Source organism: Peromyscus californicus, unplaced genomic scaffold (genome assembly GCF_007827085.1).
Source record: "Peromyscus californicus insignis strain IS unplaced genomic scaffold, ASM782708v3 Scaffold_12__1_contigs__length_115047231, whole genome shotgun sequence".
NCBI classification, from domain to species: domain Eukaryota; kingdom Metazoa; phylum Chordata; class Mammalia; order Rodentia; family Cricetidae; genus Peromyscus; species Peromyscus californicus.
Window position 1 is genome coordinate 75,648,893 of NW_026294413.1, and position 18,178 is coordinate 75,667,070.

General features: G+C 46.5%; 1 protein-coding gene across 1 annotated transcript in view; it reads left to right on the plus strand.

The window, feature by feature from the left end:
* Positions 1-16,168, plus strand: part of Atg14 (autophagy related 14) — a 43,335-nt gene extending 27,167 nt beyond the window's left edge. The window contains exons 6-10 of the mRNA XM_052733414.1: positions 3,788-4,017; positions 5,835-5,952; positions 7,497-7,587; positions 7,665-7,750; positions 10,641-16,168. Coding sequence (XP_052589374.1) covers positions 3,788-4,017; positions 5,835-5,952; positions 7,497-7,587; positions 7,665-7,750; positions 10,641-10,947 — 832 coding nt within the window. The 3' untranslated portion in view covers positions 10,948-16,168. The remainder of the gene's footprint in view (positions 1-3,787; positions 4,018-5,834; positions 5,953-7,496; positions 7,588-7,664; positions 7,751-10,640) is intronic.
* The last annotated feature ends 2,010 nt before the right edge of the window (positions 16,169-18,178 follow it).

Here is an 18,178-nt window from a genome sequence, read left to right on the forward strand (position 1 = left end):
AGAGTGCACACTCTAGCCTCCTCCTCCATCTCTCAGTATTGTGTAAATAGAGTGCACACTCTAGCCTCCTCCTCCATCTCTCAGTATTCTGTAAATAGAGTGTACACTCTAGCCTCCTCCTCCATCTCTCAGTATTGTGTAAATAGAGTGCACACTCTAGCCTCCTCCTCCATCTCTCAGTATTCTGTAAATAGAGTGCACACTCTAGCCTCCTCCTCCATCTCTCAGTATTCTGTAGATGAGAGTGTACACTCTAGCCTCCTCCTCCATCTCTCAGTATTCTGTTGATGAGAGTATACACTCTAGCCGCCTCCTCCTCCATCTCTCAGTATTCTGTAGATGAGAGTGTACACTCTAGCCTCCTCCTCCATCTCTCAGTATTCTGTTGATGAGAGTATACACTCTAGCCACCTCCTCCATCTCTCAGTATTCTGTTGATGAGAGTGTACACTCTAGCCTCCTCCTCCATCTCTCAGTATTCTGTAAATAGAGTGTACACTCTAGCCTCCTCCTCCATCTCTCAGTATTCTGTAGATGAGAGTATACACTCTAGCCTCCTTCTCCATCTCTCAGTATTCTGTATATGAGAGTGTATACTCTAGCCTCCTCCTCCATCTCTCAGTATTCTGTAGATGAGAGTGTACACTCTAGCCTCCTCCTCCATCTCTCAGTATTTTGTAAATAGAGTGTACACTCTAGCCTCCTCCTCCATCTCTCAGTATTCTGTAGATGAGAGTATACACTCTAGCCGCCTCCTCCATCTCTCAGTATTCTGTTGATGAGAGTGCACACTCTAGCCGCCTCCTCCATCTCTCAGTATTCTGTTGATGAGAGTGCACACTCTAGCCTCCTCCATCTCTCAGTATTCTGTAAATAGAGTGTACACTCTAGCCTCCTCCTCCATCTCTCAGTATTCTGTTGATGAGAGTGCACACTCTAGCCGCCTCCTCCATCTCTCAGTATTCTATTGATGAGAGTGTACACTCTAGCCTCCTCCTCCATCTCTCAGTATTCTGTAAATAGAGTGTACACTCTAGCCTCCTCCTCCATCTCTCAGTATTCTGTAGATGAGAGTATACACTCTAGCCGCCTCCTCCATCTCTCAGTATTCTGTTGATGAGAGTGTACACTCTAGCCTCCTCCTCCATCTCTCAGTATTCTGTAAATAGAGTGTACACTCTAGCCTCCTCCTCCATCTGTCAGTATTCTGTAGATGAGAGTATACACTCTAGCCTCCTTCTCCATCTCTCAGTATTCTGTATATGAGAGTGTATACTCTAGCCTCCTCCTCCATCTCTCAGTATTCTGTAGATGAGAGTGTACACTCTAGCCTCCTCCTCCATCTCTCAGTATTCTGTAAATAGAGTGTACACTCTAGCCTCCTCCTCCATCTCTCAGTATTCTGTAGATGAGAGTATACACTCTAGCCGCCTCCTCCATCTCTCAGTATTCTGTTGATGAGAGTGCACACTCTAGCCTCCTCCTCCATCTCTCAGTATTCTGTTGATGAGAGTGTACACTCTAGCCTCCTCCTCCATCTCTCAGTATTGTGTAAATAGAGTGCACACTCTAGCCGCCTCCTCCATCTCTCAGTATTCTGTTGATGAGAGTGCACACTCTAGCCTCCTCCTCCATCTCTCAGTATTCTGTAGATGAGAGTGTACACTCTAGCCTCCTCCTCCATCTCTCAGTATTGTGTAAATAGAGTGTACACTCTAGCCGCCTCCTCCATCTCTCAGTATTCTGTTGATGAGAGTGCACACTCTAGCCGCCTCCTCCATCTCTCAGTATTCTGTTGATGAGAGTGTACACTCTAGCCTCCTCCATCTCTCAGTATTCTGTAAATAGAGTGTACACTCTAGCCTCCTCCTCCATCTCTCAGTATTCTGTAGATGAGAGTATACACTCTAGCCTCCTCCTCCATCTCTCAGTATTCTGTTGATGAGAGTGCACACTCTAGCCTCCTCCTCCATCTCTCAGTATTCTGTAAATAGAGTGTACACTCTAGCCTCCTCCTCCATCTCTCAGTATTCTGTAGATGAGAGTATACACTCTAGCCTCCTCCTCCATCTCTCAGTATTCTGTTGATGAGAGTGCACACTCTAGCCTCCTCCTCCATCTCTCAGTATTCTGTTGATGAGAGTGTACACTCTAGCCTCCTCCTCCATCTCTCAGTATTCTGTAAATAGAGTGTACACTCTAGCCTCCTCCTCCATCTCTCAGTATTCTGTAGATGAGAGTATACACTCTAGCCGCCTCCTCCATCTCTCAGTATTCTGTTGATGAGAGTGTACACTCTAGCCTCCTCCTCCATCTCTCAGTATTCTGTTGATGAGAGTGTACACTCTAGCCTCCTCCTCCATCTCTCAGTATTCTGTAAATAGAGTGCACACTCTAGCCCCTCCTCCATCTCTCAGTATTCTATAGATACAGATACTGATTGATGGGTGTAGAAACCACCACAAGAAGCCCCTGTGCTGTTGTAACCTCCAGGCCACTCGACCTGAGTGAGGGCCCCTGTATCTCCTGGCTCTCTGGCTCTGCCTGGACTGATAGTTGGTGACTAGTAACCATTCTTTCTTGCTTCTCTCTCAGTCTAGACTTTGGTGTGTTGCCAGATTTGGCTTCCTAAAAACTTAAAGGTCTGAGTTTTGCTTCAAGGTTGAAAGGCCATTTCCTCCCTGATCTTGCCAAGTAATTTGTGTCTAGTAGGAGGTGGTAAAGCTATGCCTGGTGGCATAGACCTGTGTGATCCCAGATACTTGAGAGGTTTACATAGGTAGACTGCACATTAAGGCTACCTTGTTAACTTAAGGAGACCCTATTTCAAGGATGCAGCACAGTGGTAGAGCCCTTAGGCAGCAAGTAAGAGGCCCTCGGTTCAATCCCTCAGCGCTGATAGAAAGTCCAGATACAAAATGCAGATACAAGGTTGGTAAGTATTTTGGATCAGTGAAGAAAAATTCAGTTACTAAAACTTTGCGTAAAGACAACTGGTCAGGCCTTAGAGGGAAGCTGGTGGAACAGAAGCCTTGTGCCAGCATTACATCCTGATCGATCAGCAGTTACCTGAGCACAATACATTATTCTGGATTTGCATCCTGGACTACAACTACAGAATTGAATCGGCTCTGGAGATGAGTTAGGAGTACTGTAAATGACCTGATCTGTACCACAGTAGTTGGGTGTGTGTGACAGCATACGCCTATAACTTTAGGAGTTCAAGACCAGCCTCTGTAGCACAGCAAATTCAAGGCCAGCCTGAGAGACTGAGACCCTGACTCAAAAACCAAACAAAAAAGATAACAGACTAATTCCTTCCTTGTTGTGTTTTGTTTGTTTTTCAGTATGAGGATTGAATTTAGGCTTCCTAATTTTGATCATTACATTTTCCAGAATTGGTAATTTGGGTAAAACTTTAAAACTCTTGTAACTTTTCCATAAGGTTGAAATTTTTTAAAAAGGAAACATGTACACATGTCGTCATGTGGCACATAATGACTTTGGGTCAGCAAGACCACGTAGTCCCACGATACTGGGCCATGTCGCGGTGTGGTCTTCATTTGTATGAGTGCACTCTGCTGCTCACACAGTTCCACACCTGTGACCGTGTGTTTCTTGTGACAGTGTACACGTGGATGGCTGGACAAGACAGGAGGGAACCCTGCCTTCTGTGCTTGTGCCTGCTGGTGACCTTTTCTTAACACGTGTTAGATGTACACTGTTGCTTCTTTAAAACGCAGGTGGCTTCGGCGTTTCCTCTCTAATCTTTCTTGTTGGTCTGCAGAGATCCTGCAGACGTGTCTTCGGAGAGTGACAGTGCCATGACCTCCAGCATGGTGAGCAAGCTTGCTGAGGCCCGGAGGACAACTTACCTCTCCGGAAGATGGGTCTGTGATGACCACAATGGTGACACCAGTATTAGCATTACAGGCCCTTGGATTAGCCTCCCGAACAACGGGGACTACTCTGCCTACTACAATTGGGTAGAAGAGAAGAAGACAACCCAAGGGCCTGGTGAGGAGCAAAATAGTCTTTGAAAATGGATGACATGACAGAGTGGACAGTGCTGCGGCACAGTGCACAGTTGGGGGTAGTGCATGCACAGCTGTCTGCAGCAGTGTTCTCATCCCCATGAAAGCCGCATGCTCTGCAGGTGTCTACGTTCGTTTCCTTTCCCTCTTCCCCAGCTCTAGGCAGCGCAGCCAGTGTGCTTTCTACCAGTAGATGGTCTAGCCTAGACAACTTAGAAGTGAAATCATGCAGAGTATATGTGTGTGTGTCTGTGTGTCTGCTTTCTTTCATTTAGCCTTCTTTTACAAGTTCATGTCATAGCATATATTAGTACTCCATTGCTTTTTATGACTGAATAGTTTTCCATTGTTTGGCTATCTACATTTTATATATTCATCACTTCATAGATTGATGACATTTCACCTTTGGGGTTAATATTACTTAATTCATATAAAAAGACATAATTAGACCAACTCTGGTATTTCATGCCTGTTATCCTAGCATTTGGAGGGCCGAGTCATGAGGATTGTCAAGGCCAGCTTGGGCCGTATAGCAAGACCCTATCTATCTCTCTAGGTAGGAAGGGAGGGAGGGAGGGAAGAAGAAGGGAAACTCCTATTTATACAGGAGCATCTTGCTGCCTTTTGCATTTGGGCTTTAGTGTCTAGCTTTGAACTATTGGAGTACTAAATGGAAGTGGAAATGCCCCTACAGTTTGTCTTGGGTGGAGAAGAATGGTCCATTAGTCATTCAGCACATATTTTGAGTTGGACATTACTGGAGACTCTAGGTGTGTTAAGTTGCTTATTAAAACTAACCATCCCAGGCTATAAGGAAGTGGTGAGGGGGCCATACCCTGAGTGGGTGCTAAGAGAACAGCCAGGAGTTTTGGGGTAGGGCAGAGGTGCAAAGGAAGGGACAACCTTTGACTACCTTTAGTCAAGAAAGGCCTTTCTACGTTGTACTTTAGCACGCCTTTAATGCCAGCACACGGGAGGCAAAGGCAGATGGATCTCTGGGTTTGAGGCTAGCCTGGTCTACAGAGCGAGCTCCAGGACAGCCAGAGCTACACAGAGAAACCCTGTCTTGAAATACAAAACAACAACAACAAAAGGAAAGGCTTTTCTGAGGAGGTGACGTTTGAGTTGGACATTACTGGAGATCAAGCCCAGGGCATTTGCATGTTAGGCTATAGCCTCGCCCTTGTGTGTTTTAAAGATTTACTTTAGTTTTTAACTTTGTGTACCTATGTGTCTGTGTGAATGTATGTACACGAGTGTGGGGGCCAGAAGAGGGTTTCTGATCACCCTGGAGCTGGAATTACGCACAGTTGTGCAGAGCCACTCAACACGGGTGCTGGGAGCTGAACTCAGGGCCTCTGGAAGAGCAGCAAGTGCTCTTAGCCTCTGAGCCATCTCGCCAGCCTCCTGATCTTGGTTTTTGGGGAAGGATCTCATATAGCTCAGGCTGGCCTCAGACTTCTGATTCTCCTGCCTCAGCCTCCCAGTGTTGGCATTAACAGATAGGAGTCACCACAGTGAGCTAATTTGGTCATTCATTAACTGTTAGGTGATGCATTGCCAGGCCCAGTCAGTCTAGACTCTAATCCATTTATGCTTGGCTTCTTTAGAACTGTTTGTATTTGACCAGGCCGTGAGAGTGAAACTTGGTATCAGTAATGTAACTATAAAACCCTAAGTGAAAAGTCTCAAACTTGGTATCAGTAATGTAACTATAAAACCCTAAGTGAAAAGTCTCAGTTCTCGCTGTTTTTACTGATGTGGAGGTGCTCTGTGTGTGACTTCTGTGTCCATCCCCAGACATGGAGCATAACAACCCTGCCTACACCATCAGTGCTGCGCTGGGCTATGCTACTCAGCTGGTCAACATCGTCTCTCACATACTGGATGTCAATCTGCCCAAAAAACTGTGCAACAGGCAAGTGATCAAGGTGGCAATACTTCGTCAGCCATTTCTTGAGTTCCTGGTGTGCCCTTACACTAGCTAAGAGAAGGCTTGGCAGAAATATTAACATTGTTTTCAGAAGATGTTTCCGGGTTCATTGTTCATTACAGTCATGCATGAATCTGAGGAGACGACAGAGACTCCATCTGGTTCTTGGGGAAATAACCAAAGGACCAGGGGATGCAGGGAGGATGCTGCAGATCCTGTGCACGGGAGCTGAGTGAAGTGTGATGGGGTGGGGTTGGGAAGGTTGTTTCATTCTTATGAAAACCTCATGCTTACATTATTACTATTATTGTATTTGTTTTTTTTAATTTTTTTAAAAAATTTTTTCCAGACAGGGTTTCTCTGTGACTTAGTCCTTGCCATCCTGGAACTCTTTCCAGGTTGTCCTCAAACATACAGAGATCCACCTGCCTCTGCCTCCCAAGTGCTGAGGTCCAAGGGGTGTACCACCCACTGCCTGGCCTCATGTTTAAATTTTTTTTTCTTTTTTGTTTTTTGAGACTGTATTTCTCTGTGTAACAGCTCTGGGTGTCTTAGAACTCAATTTGTAGACCAGGCTGGCCTTGAAATCATAGAGATCCACCTGCCTCTGTCTGGGATTAAAGGCATGTACCACCATTGCCCAGCTTCATGTTTAAATTTGTAAAGACACAGTCTATCCAGTTCCCATTTAGAGCTCCCCACCCTCCAGTTACCATGCATTTACCACTGGACAGAAGCAGGCTATACTTAAAGGATTTGTTTGTTTGTTTGTTTGTTTGTTTTTAAGCAAGGTCTCATGTAGCCCAGGCTGGTATGGCCTGAGGCTCCTCTTGCCTCAATATCTGGTTGCTGGGCTTTTGGACATGTGCTCAAATAATTAACAGTTGGATTTACCATGGTGATTAGTGCTGATGGAGATCAGTGAAGGCAGGAGGGGCGTGGGTTATCTTTCCCCTCAGTTTTTGTTTTTGTCTGTCATGGGGAATTGGACCCAGATGGTCCAGTGCTCTTCCTCTGAGCTATATCCCTAACTCAGGGCATAGTAGGAAAGGAACAAGCCGTGGATGGGATGCTAAGGAAGAAAGCTACAGGCAGAAAAGGAAGAAGTCCCAGGAGGCGGAAGGCAGTGGGGATTAAGAGGAGCGCACATGGGGCCCTAGGAAGTCTCCAGTGTCACCGTGCACCAAGTGGGTGGTGGTTGTTTTTCCTTCCCCACAGTCCCCTATTGGTGCTTCATGTGCCCCCACGTGTGTCCCTTCCATAGCATTCCTGCTTGTGTGGTATGAGCTCCTGAGGCACAGTTGCTCAGTCGCCCAGGAACATGCAGCTGCAGGTTCTAGAGATGACGAGAGCTGCTCCCCGTAAGGGCCGTAGCTCAGTACTTAGGGAGTGTTCGTTCCAGGCGGTTTACTAAGGAGGAATGTGCTGTGCTGGTGCTGAACTGCACTTGAGACATACCCTTCAGAAGGAACGTTTTAAAATAGACTGTCTTGGAGACCAATCTTAGAAGTGGTATCCTTGTCTTACAGTGAGTTCTGTGGGGAAAACCTCAGCAAACAGAAACTGACTCGTGCGGTGAAGAGACTGAACGCAAACATCCTCTACCTTTGTTCCTCTCAGGTACAAGCCCTGGGCTTTGAACTCATTTTGAAGTCGCTGTGTGTTGAAAGTACTAATCAAGCCTTTGCTTTTCCTAGCATGTGAATTTGGATCAGTTACAACCACTGCATACCCTCAGGAACTTAATGCATCTGGTCAGCCCCCACTCAGAGCACCTAGGCAGGTAAGTTGTATGTGCGGCTTTTCTCTGAGCATTGTTTCTCAGTGGCTGCTTTTAAGTAGAACCAGGATGCGCACTGGCCTAGTATCTGGTGTTCCCCAAGTCCTGAATTCTCTGGCAAGGACAGAAGTTGTCCAGTATTGTGCAGAAGAAACAGCTGATCACGAGTGGCCTTCTGCTCTCCTTTTGCAGTCATCTCTTAGAGAAAGTTGCGGTAGAGTACATTTAGCATGTGACATGTAGTAGAGGGCTCAGATGCCCTGGCCACCACCTTGTGCTTCTCTTGAAGCTCGTGTACTTCTTTTCTAACTCGCCTCTGGCAGCTGTGCTGTCTCTTGTGTGTTTTCCTTTGTGCTTACGGATGCTCTGTCCTCACCCGGTCAGTGTGATCACTATTTGTTACAAGTATTGGAAGTCGATAGAGTGAGCTGCCTTGAAGTTCATCTGCTTAAAGACAGAAGTCAGGAACAATGAACACCCCCCTCCCCCTTGGTCTACTCTAGATAACTTTCAGCACCCAGCCCAAAAGAGCATGAACTTCTCGAGGCTCATCTTCTGTAACCTGCTCTAGGCTCTTACCCATTGTCCTTACTCTCATCAGAATATGCACATGTTTTTGTAGAGGTGGGATATAGCTGATGTGTCTACACTTTGGAAAATGGGCTTTTACTCGGTGATTTTGCTCAAACTGTAGGCTAATGTAAGCACTCTGAGTGTGTTAAAGTTAGACCACACTAAATGTTGATGTTTGTTACTGTGGTATATTAGAGTTTTTGAGCTGACTGAGGTGGCAAATGCCTGGATACAGCTACTCAGGAGCTGAGGCAAGAGGACCACAAATTGAGGCAAGCCTGAGCAGCTCAAAAGGGGCAAGTGTGTGCATGAGCCTAGCATGTGCATAGTTAAATGTTATTTGCATTTTTGACTTATTAAATATTTCCAGCTCTCAAGTTGGGGAGCATCTGTGGAAAGGAAACAGTCAGGTTTTATTTGACACACATTTCTTGAGTGGCCTCTTGGATAAGGAGTAGTCTGTATGCAGCAGGTCTGAGGCAGTGAACTCCTTCATCACTTTCTCAGCTAAAGATGTGCCATTTCGTCCCAAAAGGAGGACTGGTGGAGAATTCCAGCAGGCATTTCAGAGTTTTGACAAACTGACTCCAAAGATCACCCTGGAGCATTGGCAGCAGGGGCAGAGTAGGAATAACAAGGGCTGGCCCTTTCCAAACAGGGCACATGAAGTTAATTTTTAAAAACATGGCTTTTTTGGGAGGGGCGGGGGCAGGCAGGGAGATGGCTCAGTAGGTAAAGGGGTAAAGGGACTTTACCTGATTTGGGTTTCCCCGCCCACATGGTGGGAGGAAAGAAATGACTCCCACAGATTGTGCTGTGACTTCCACATGCTTGCTATGGCATGCCCACCTCCAGTAATATACACAAAAAATAAAAACGTTTATTTAGCCGGGCGGTGGAGGTGCACATCTTTAATCCCAGCACTCAAGAGGCAGATGTAGGCGGATCTCTATGAGTTTGAGGCCAGCCTGGGCTACAGAGCGAGATCCAGGAAAGACGCAAAGCTACACAGAGAAACCCTGTCTCAAAAAAAAAAGTTAGTTTAATTTCAGTATTTGGGAAATTGAGGCAGAAGGCCTGTGACTTTGGGCCAGCCTGGGGCTACATAGTAAGATCTTGTCTCAGATACTCCCCCCCATTAAGAAAGCTGCTGTTGGCATAGAAATAGTATGCATGGTATTAGAAAAGAGGAGGAGTCCTGAGGCAGATCGTAGACCTGCAGGACTGTGTTTCAGCAGCCTGCTGAGTTAGATGATCATAGTCAGTAGTGTTGGACTGGTTGGCATTAAATGAGGAAAAAGTTGGTTTTCTATCATATTCTATATACAAAAACAAGTTCCAGAAATAAAAGATCCTGTTTTTAAATGATGTATAAGAGACCTAAGAGAAAAGACTAGTCTATACTCATAGGGTAGTGAGTGAAATTTTAACCAAACCATACTTCAAAAATGGATAAGTGAAGGGAGCCCCACACATTACTGTGTGGGGACTAACTGACTCTAGTAAGTAAGGCCTTATATCTTAAACAAAGAGACAGACAATAAACATTTGCAACATCTGTAATAGAGAGCAAATCCAAATCTAGAGTAGGCCGGGCGGTGGTGGTGCACGCCTTTAATCCCAGCACTCGGGAGGCAGAGGCAGGTGGATCTCTGTGAGTTCGAGGCCAGCCTGGTCTACAGAGCGAGATCCAGGAAAAGGCGCAAAGCTACACAGAGAAACCCTGTCTAAAAAAAAAAAAAAAAAAAAAAAAAAAACCAAATCTAGAGTAGTCTGTCTTTCAGTCAGTAAGGGAAAAGCAACCTAGTAGAAAGATAAAGATTCAAATTGCTTGCCTGGAAGAAATGTGTTATGTTAAAAAAAAAAATCATTTTCCATCAAGAGTAAAGACATGGGGCAGGTGGGGGTGGGGGGAGGTGGGGGGTGGCTCACTCCAGTGGGTTCAAGTGCTTGCTGTACAAGCAATGAGACCCAAGTGCAGTCCCTGAAATCCATGGAGAAAGCCAGCTGGGTGAGGAAGCACACATCTGTAGTCTGAGGTGGGAGGCCCAGACAGAAGAATCGCCTAGAAGCTGTGGTACCAGCTGCCTAGTATACACAAGTTGTAAAAGAAAACTGGAAGGAGAGAATCACTCCTGAAAGTTGTATTGCGGCTTCCACATGAATGCCTGCTTCCTTGTGCTCGCTTCTGTCTCTCACACACACAGAATAAAGAAATGCAGCAGGGCAAGTCGCTTTCCTCTCCCATGCCCCGTAACGCCAACTCAGATGATCTTGGGATGGGAGATTGTGCTTATACAGCCCGTCTATGTACACACAGGTCAGGACCCTTTGAAGTGCGAGCAGACCTTGAGGAGTCCATGGAATTTGTGGACCCTGGAGCTGCTGGAGAATCAGATGTGAGTGGAGACGAGCGTGTAAGCGATGAGGAGACTGACCTGGGCACAGACTGGGAGAACCTGCCTAGCCCCCGATTCTGTGACATCCCTTCCCAGCCCGTGGAAGTTTCCCAGAGCCAGAGCACCCAGGCATCTCCACCCATAGCCAGCAGCAGTGCTGGTGGGATGATCTCGTCGGCCGCAGCCTCGGTGACCTCCTGGTTCAAAGCATATACTGGACACCGCTAATGAGAGTGGACCAGGACATGTGAAATCTTTCCCACTGCACTCTAATAACCTTGTCTCTGTAGTTATCAGAGGGGCTAACCTAGCGCTAGGACAAGCACATGTGCCTGTCAGGTGGCCTGTGATGGTGATTGACGTGCTCAGGACCTCTGCCAGCCCTGAGCTTGTGGCCTCCTGGCCCCTGGTCTTAGCTCCTTCGACCCCACAGTGTGCTGGTTCCTGGGATGCTGAGTCTTCCCGACACTAAGTTCTAGACTTTGTCAGATCACAAGGAAGTGTTTCTTGGTCGTGAGAAATGGAAGACAAAAGCTGAGTTTGTTTTTTTCTGTCATCTTTTTGAGAGACTTGCCAGCCACAGCTTTGGTCTTACGGGGGAGGCCGTCGTCTGGGGAGGGGAGGTGGTGGTGAAAGCTTTTTGCTATCGTTGTCGTCATGCATCACATTCCTGATTTTCTACCACACACCAAAGACACCGCCGTCTCTAGTCTACAGACCCACATCACGGATGGGGGAGTCCTAGCTGGGATGTTTGGAGATGTCCAGACAGTTTCCTTGTATTCTGAGGGGAAATGGGTTCATTCTTGTGTAAGTCATTGGAGTTCTCTGTACTATACTCATTTTAAAGTAGTACTTTTTCCCTTTATCATTCCCTATATGAGCTAAATGCTGCCTGGGCACAGATTGAACACTTGATTAAGTGGTCATTCTCTTGCTGTCCAGTTTCTTGGTGGGGAGGTGTTCCGGGGAAACCCCTCCTGCTTGTTCCGGGTGTCTCCTTGGCTCTGGAGGCAGCACCTTGTGCAGAGTGTGGAGCACCGTGCAGCAGTTCCAGGAAGTGCTCGAGGAATTTCCTCCAAGAGACCATTTTAATGACAATCTTACAGAAAACTATAACGAGAGGCATTATGTTCAAATTTGTAAGTAGTTCTTTCTTATTTCTAATAACTTCAAAAAAGAAAGAAGGCCTATGTAACAGACCACAGAAGTCCTGTGAAAAGCGCCCTTCAAGGCGGTGGCCGTACCTTCCTAGTGTGCCTGGTGCCATGGTATGTACCTCAGGCAAGTCCTTCAGGGGTTCGCTGCCCCCTAGCTTCTGTTTACCGTTATGGTTGATACTTTGCAGACTTAGGTGCTATAGAGTTCTTGCTGTTGGTAGACTTGTAGAAAGGATTGTATTCCTACCAGGAGCCCCATGGTCTCCTGCTCTAAATCTCCACCTGAGGAGGAGACAGCTTCCCTCTTGCAGGCATTCATTTGACTGAAGTCTGTCCTGCTCAGCTTCATAATTGTTGCTTGCATTTTCCCTCTACTTCTAGAATTTGTAGACTGAGTCTGGTAGAATGAACAGATACCAGCTGAAAAAGAAACCATGAGCTTGAGAGGAAGCTTCAGAAAGTGTAGACGTCACGCACTCCTGTCTACAGCGGTCAACAAAGCAGAAGCAGGAAGTGTAGGGTTGATGGTATTTTGTTTTTAGTATCAAATGGAGGCACTTTGGTCACTTTACGTCACAGGAAATGACTGCCCTAGGCTGCTGAAATCCTTTGAGTTTCATTATTTTGCACTGGACCCACCTGTTGTAAATATTCTTAAGTACACATTTCAACCACTGTTTCCCCCGTACTCTTTGCTGCTTATAAAACCTCCCATGTAGGTGCAAGAACCATATGTAAACAGCTTTCTGAAGAAATGGAGCTGGTATTTTTTTAAACCAAAAGCCATAGAAGTTGGTCATGTTTCCCATTTTAAAATGATTTATTGAAACAAGGTAATACTAATTGAAACTCCGAGTACCGCGCGTAGGCTGCTTAAATGGTCTTAAAAAAGACATTTTTATGTAATTGAATAGAACCAAGGAAAGTTTGCCACCTGTGTGACTTACTGGAGAGACAGTAAGTCACCGTAGTATGGACAGTACTGGGCGAGGAGTCGGGGTGCTCTGGAAGGAATTGAGCATCAGAACCCCTCGCTGCATCTGAGACTTCCACATCAGGGTGGGTCACACAGATGTCCTCTCAACTTTTACTGTATTACTGCAATAAATCCTTTAACAGCACTCGGCTCTGTGTGCCTTTTCCCGGTTACCATTTGTTTCTGCTACATTGAAGTTAACAAGAGTGCAAGCCAACCCTGGAGTGCTTCATGTAAATTAAAGAGGAACGCTTAAAGAATGTTTTGCGTGGTAAGAAATTTGTTTTTAAAATTACTGATTACGGTGCCTTTAGTCATGATGGCCCATCTTTGGCAAACAAGAAAGTAGTTGTTTGTCACATATTTCATTCTCTAAAGACCTGTTTTTCCTTGATTGCCATAACCTTGAGTGGGCCTCTGAGATGCCCACATGGAACCTGCTCACTCACATGTTAGAGGGACTTCTCAAGCCAAGATGAGTCTGCTAGCTTTGGAAATCTGTTTTGTATTTAATCTCTCAGATGGCACCAGTAGCTTCCGGGGGAGTGTGGAAGAGCCACCTAGAAGTGGAGGGGTAAGTGACTGAGGTGGGACAGGTTGGGCCCTCAGGAAGGATGCTGAATGGTCAGTCATGCCCGTTCATTGCTTTCTCTGGGATGGAAGGAAGGCTCTTCAAAGAGGGGTTGAGCTTCTGAGTTGCTGCCTTTCCGTCTTCCTAGGTAGAAGCCAGAAGCAGGTGTCCGTGTAAATGAAGGAAGGTGTTTCATCCACGGTCACATTTGTCTGGGGCAGGAAGTGAGGCAGATGGGAAGAAAAGGAGACTTCCCAGTCGGTAGGAACGCTTCAGTAAAGTGTGACAGGAAGGCCTGGGCGTGACCTCTGAGCGCCTCAGTTGTGCTGCCCCCCCCCCCCCCCAAGCATCTGGTGAGAAAAGAGCCTGGAAAGGGGTTTTCACCCATAGAGTTAAACCGATGAAGCAAATTTTTCTCTAAACACCAAAAGCCACCAGGGTGGCACACTTCATTATGAAAATCACTTTGTGTGCACACATGTGTGATGTCAAACAACTCTTGTGAGTCTTTTCTCATTCTGCTGTGTCCCAGAGATGGAACTCAGGTCTGCAGATGTGGTAGCCAGTGCTTTTACCCACTGGGCCACCTCGGCAACCTGGGACAGACTTCTTGAAGAATTCAAATGGTGACTCAGCAAGAACCACAATAACATGTTGTCATTGTGTGTTTGTAGAAAGGAGTACAAGGGGCTGGGATGTGAGAGAGGGTCTGATGGAAACTTTAATGGACTTAAAATGCAAGAAATTAATCTGAAAAGATGGCTTAGAGGTTAAGAGTACTGGCTGCTTTTGCAGAGGACCTTAATTCAATTCCCAGCACCCTCGTGGTGGCTCACAACCATCCTAACTCTAGTTCCAGGGGATCCAGTGCCGCCTTCTGGCTTCTGTGGGCATCAGAGATTCGTGTGCTGCAAATACATATATGCAGGCAAAGCATTAATACACATACAAATAAGTCTTATACATCATTGTTTTGTTTTTGAAGCAGTCTCTCAATGCGAAGCTCTGGCTGACCTGAAACTTGCTATGTAGACCAGGCTAACTTCAAATTTACAGAGATCCACCTGCCCCTGGCTCCTGAGTGCTGGGATTAAAGGCATCAGCTACCATGTCCAAGCTATAAATCTTTTTTTCAAAGCCAAGAAATTGACTAGAGGTTCAAGGTCAGTGATGACAGTGGGCTGGGGCAGGTTGAGAGAAAACTCTTTAGTGAAGACTCTCGTTCCGAAGTGTTGATGCTCCCAGAACCAGCATCATCATCATTCCACACCCACCTCACTTTGGAGTATGGTGGTGTAGCATTTATTATGACTTCCGAGGACAGCCAGATGTTGAGGAAAGTACTTCCCTATACTTGTTTAGTGGTGCATTTCCTAAATTCGGAAGACATTTCTGCAGGTATAAACAAGTATGTGCATAGCTAGCTCTTTGGATAATTGCTCATTGGTTTAGCAGCAGTAGTCAGGAGGTGTCAACAGTGACAGGCATGGCATCTGATCCTCAGTTGAGGAGGAGGTGGTCTAGTGGTGACAGGGAAATAACACTTTCTGGTGGGTGCTGCTGCTGATGGCATAAGAGAATTCTGACTCCTTGATGACCTTAGAGAAAGACTGTCAAAGCAGAGATCATCCGCTGCACTGGGCATGCCCAAGATGCTTACTCTAACATTTCTCCCATTCTACTGGGTGTGAGACTGTAACTGCAAAATTAGTATCACCTGGGAACTTGCTAGAAATTCTGCATCTGGGGCACTCCCTCGGGCCCACTAAATCACAACCTTCCTTTCTACACATCTGTGTACTGTTTAAGATCATTGAAGTAGAGCTGCATGGTCAAGAGGAAATAGAACTTAATGCAGTGATTTGCTCATGGTCTCACTAAAAGTTATTCTGTTCTGAAATTGGAATATCTAAGCACTAAGGGCCTCTGGAAGAGCCTCAAGATTTAGGCAATAGGTTCCTTCTTCCCAGGCACAGAGGAGGAGATTCTGAAGTAGCCTTTAAGGGGCTTTACATTGGGGAAAGTCTGTCTGATGCAGTGACTGCACCTGCTTCTTATATCCTGCCTAGGGCTTTCTTGGGTTATCTCCCCTTTGCCCTTCCAGGCTCACTCCTTCTTGCTCAGTGGCCAGAGGCTGATTGGCGGCATCACCTTTTGATGCCTTCCTGCTTCATCCCATCTGTTTCTTCCAGGCCTGGGAGCCCTCAGACCCATCACTACACACAGTCCTTGGTTTTGTCATGTATACCTTGTGAAGCAGCGCTGCCACCTTGGACTCCTGGGGACTCCCACTTCCGGAAGTTGATTCTATAGTTTAAGGATGAGCCTTGAGCTTTGTCCTCCACAGATAAGGGCCCTTAAGTCTTTGGCTAGGTGTGATGACCTGTGCCTTTATTCCTAACACTGGGAAGCAAAGGCAGAGGCAGGTGTATCTGAGTTGAGGTTAGCCTGGTGTGATGGTTTGAAAAAAAAGTGGCCCACAAAGGGAGTGGCATGGTTAGGAGGTGTGGCCTTGTTGGAGGGAGTGTGTTACTGTGGAGGTGAGCTTTGAGATCGCATATGTTCAAGCTACTCCCAATGAGATAGACCACCTCCTGTTGCCTGCAAGCCAAGATGTAGGACACTTGGCTACTTCTCCAGCACCATATCTGCCTGCATGTCACCATGTCACTCCATGAAGATAATGGACTAAACCTCTGAAAATGTAAGCCACCTTAATTAAATGTTTTTCCTTTTGTAAGAGTTCCTGTGTTCATGGTGTCTCTTCACCAAAATAGAAACCCTAACTAAGATACCTGGTAGACAGTCTACATAGTAAGTTCCAAGACAGCCAGAGCTACTAGTGAGTCTCAACAAAACAAACCCTAAAGTGTGAAGGTGTACCTCTGTGCAGAGGACAGAAAGGGGGGGCAGAGGTGGTGGTAGATGACTGAAGGTAAGTTTTCTGTCTTTGCCCTGGGTTTGGCAAATACTGGAGACGGTACACCCCTATATCCACACCTTATAAATTACACATGAACTTGCTCATTTGCCTAGTGTAGGTTTGTGTGTGTGTGTGTGTGTGTGTGTGTGTGTGTGTGTGTGTGTGTGTGTGTTTTGTTTTTTTCTTTTTCGTTTTTTTTTTTTTCCTTCAGAATCTGCTTAGCAGGTTCAAGAAGGCCAGGGCCAAGACTGCTGGTCATGGAAAAGGTCATTCATGCCACAGGTCCCAGTTTGAACCCTGAGACAGCCAGCCTATCTCTGCTTGGGAGGGAAAATAAGGCCAACTCGAGCCAATAACTACCCTCCCTGCAGCCACTCAGGCTACTCAGAGAGGGCTGGAGAGGGAGGGCAGAGTGAAGGTCATCAGCTTGGTCCCAGAATGAGGCAGGCTGGGTGGGCCACGCTTGGCTCCATTCCTACCAAACTATAGGCACAGCTATGCAGACAATGTAGCAGGGACAAACTGGATTAAATACAACTTCCCATTGTTCTTACTGGATCCAGCCACTGATTTTCCTTTTAAAAGAAAATCAACATACTCCATAGTAGACCATTGTCAGGTCAGAGACTCTGCTTTGATTTTGTGGTTCAGTGTGTGCAGAAGAGAAAGGAGAGGGGTCATTTAAAGGGCACAGCAGATTGTATACCCCACTGTTGCTGCTCTGAGTCCTAGTGTCTGCATACTGCTCACTACCAGCTGCAGCAGCTAGCCTTACCTGGCTGACATTACATGCTATGCACTGTTACTAGCTGCCTTCAGCCAAGGGGTAGGCACCAAATTTTCATTTGGGCATATGCTGCTTTCCCCTCAGTGCTCACTTGAGAACCTACTTCGCATGTGCTTATCATTTCAAAGTGAGAACATTCGAGGGCCTTCTGGATTTTCGCAAACCCAACCTAAAATAGTTTGAGCTCAGTATGATGGTACAACCCTGTAATGTCAGCACCTGGAAGGAGAGAGGAGTATTCCAAGTTCCATTAGGAGACCCTGTCTTTACAAAGTCAGAAGGACAGGGCAGAGGTGGTGCACGATTTCAGCCTCAGCACTCCAGAGGTGGAGGATCTCTGAGTTCGAAGCCAGCCTGCTCTACAGACTGAGTTCCAGGACAGCCAGGACTACACAGGGAAACCCTGTCCTGGGGGGGAAAAAAGGGAAGAGGAGGGAGTAGGCATGGTGCTCCCCCAGCACTGAAGAGGCTGAGTCAGAACAAGTTATGGCCAACCTGAGCAACTTGGAATCCATCTCAAAATTAAAATGCAACAAATCAAGCTTGAAAGGGCAGAGGTGCATGCAGCTTAATGGTGACCCATCTACCTAGCATGGCTCTGGGTTGGACTCCAGTACCAGAGTGGGGTGGGGAAAAATAAACCCTCTAGAACAGATAGATACCTTTGGAGACTCACTTCTCTGCTGAGGGACCTTAGGAGAAGGTGAAAAAGGTTTCATTGGCTTTTTTATAATTAGAGAAATTAGAGGGGGAATGTGTGCTGCAGACATGTAGTGGAAAGAAGACAGCTTTGTGGAGCCCATTCTCTGCCCACCTTTATGTGGACGCCCGGCTCGCACAGCAGACCCCTTTATCAGAGGAGCATCTTGCCAGCCCTCACTGCCTTGAAGTAGGTCTCCTCCTTTCCACAAGGGATGCCATCTCTGTGCCATTCTAGTCCTGTTCCCAGCTGCTAACTCTAGTGACATTGTTCCCCTCAAGCAACAAGGTCAGCCACCTAGAGTGGGTGCTGCCCCACTGAAGTTCTGCTGCAACAGCTAGG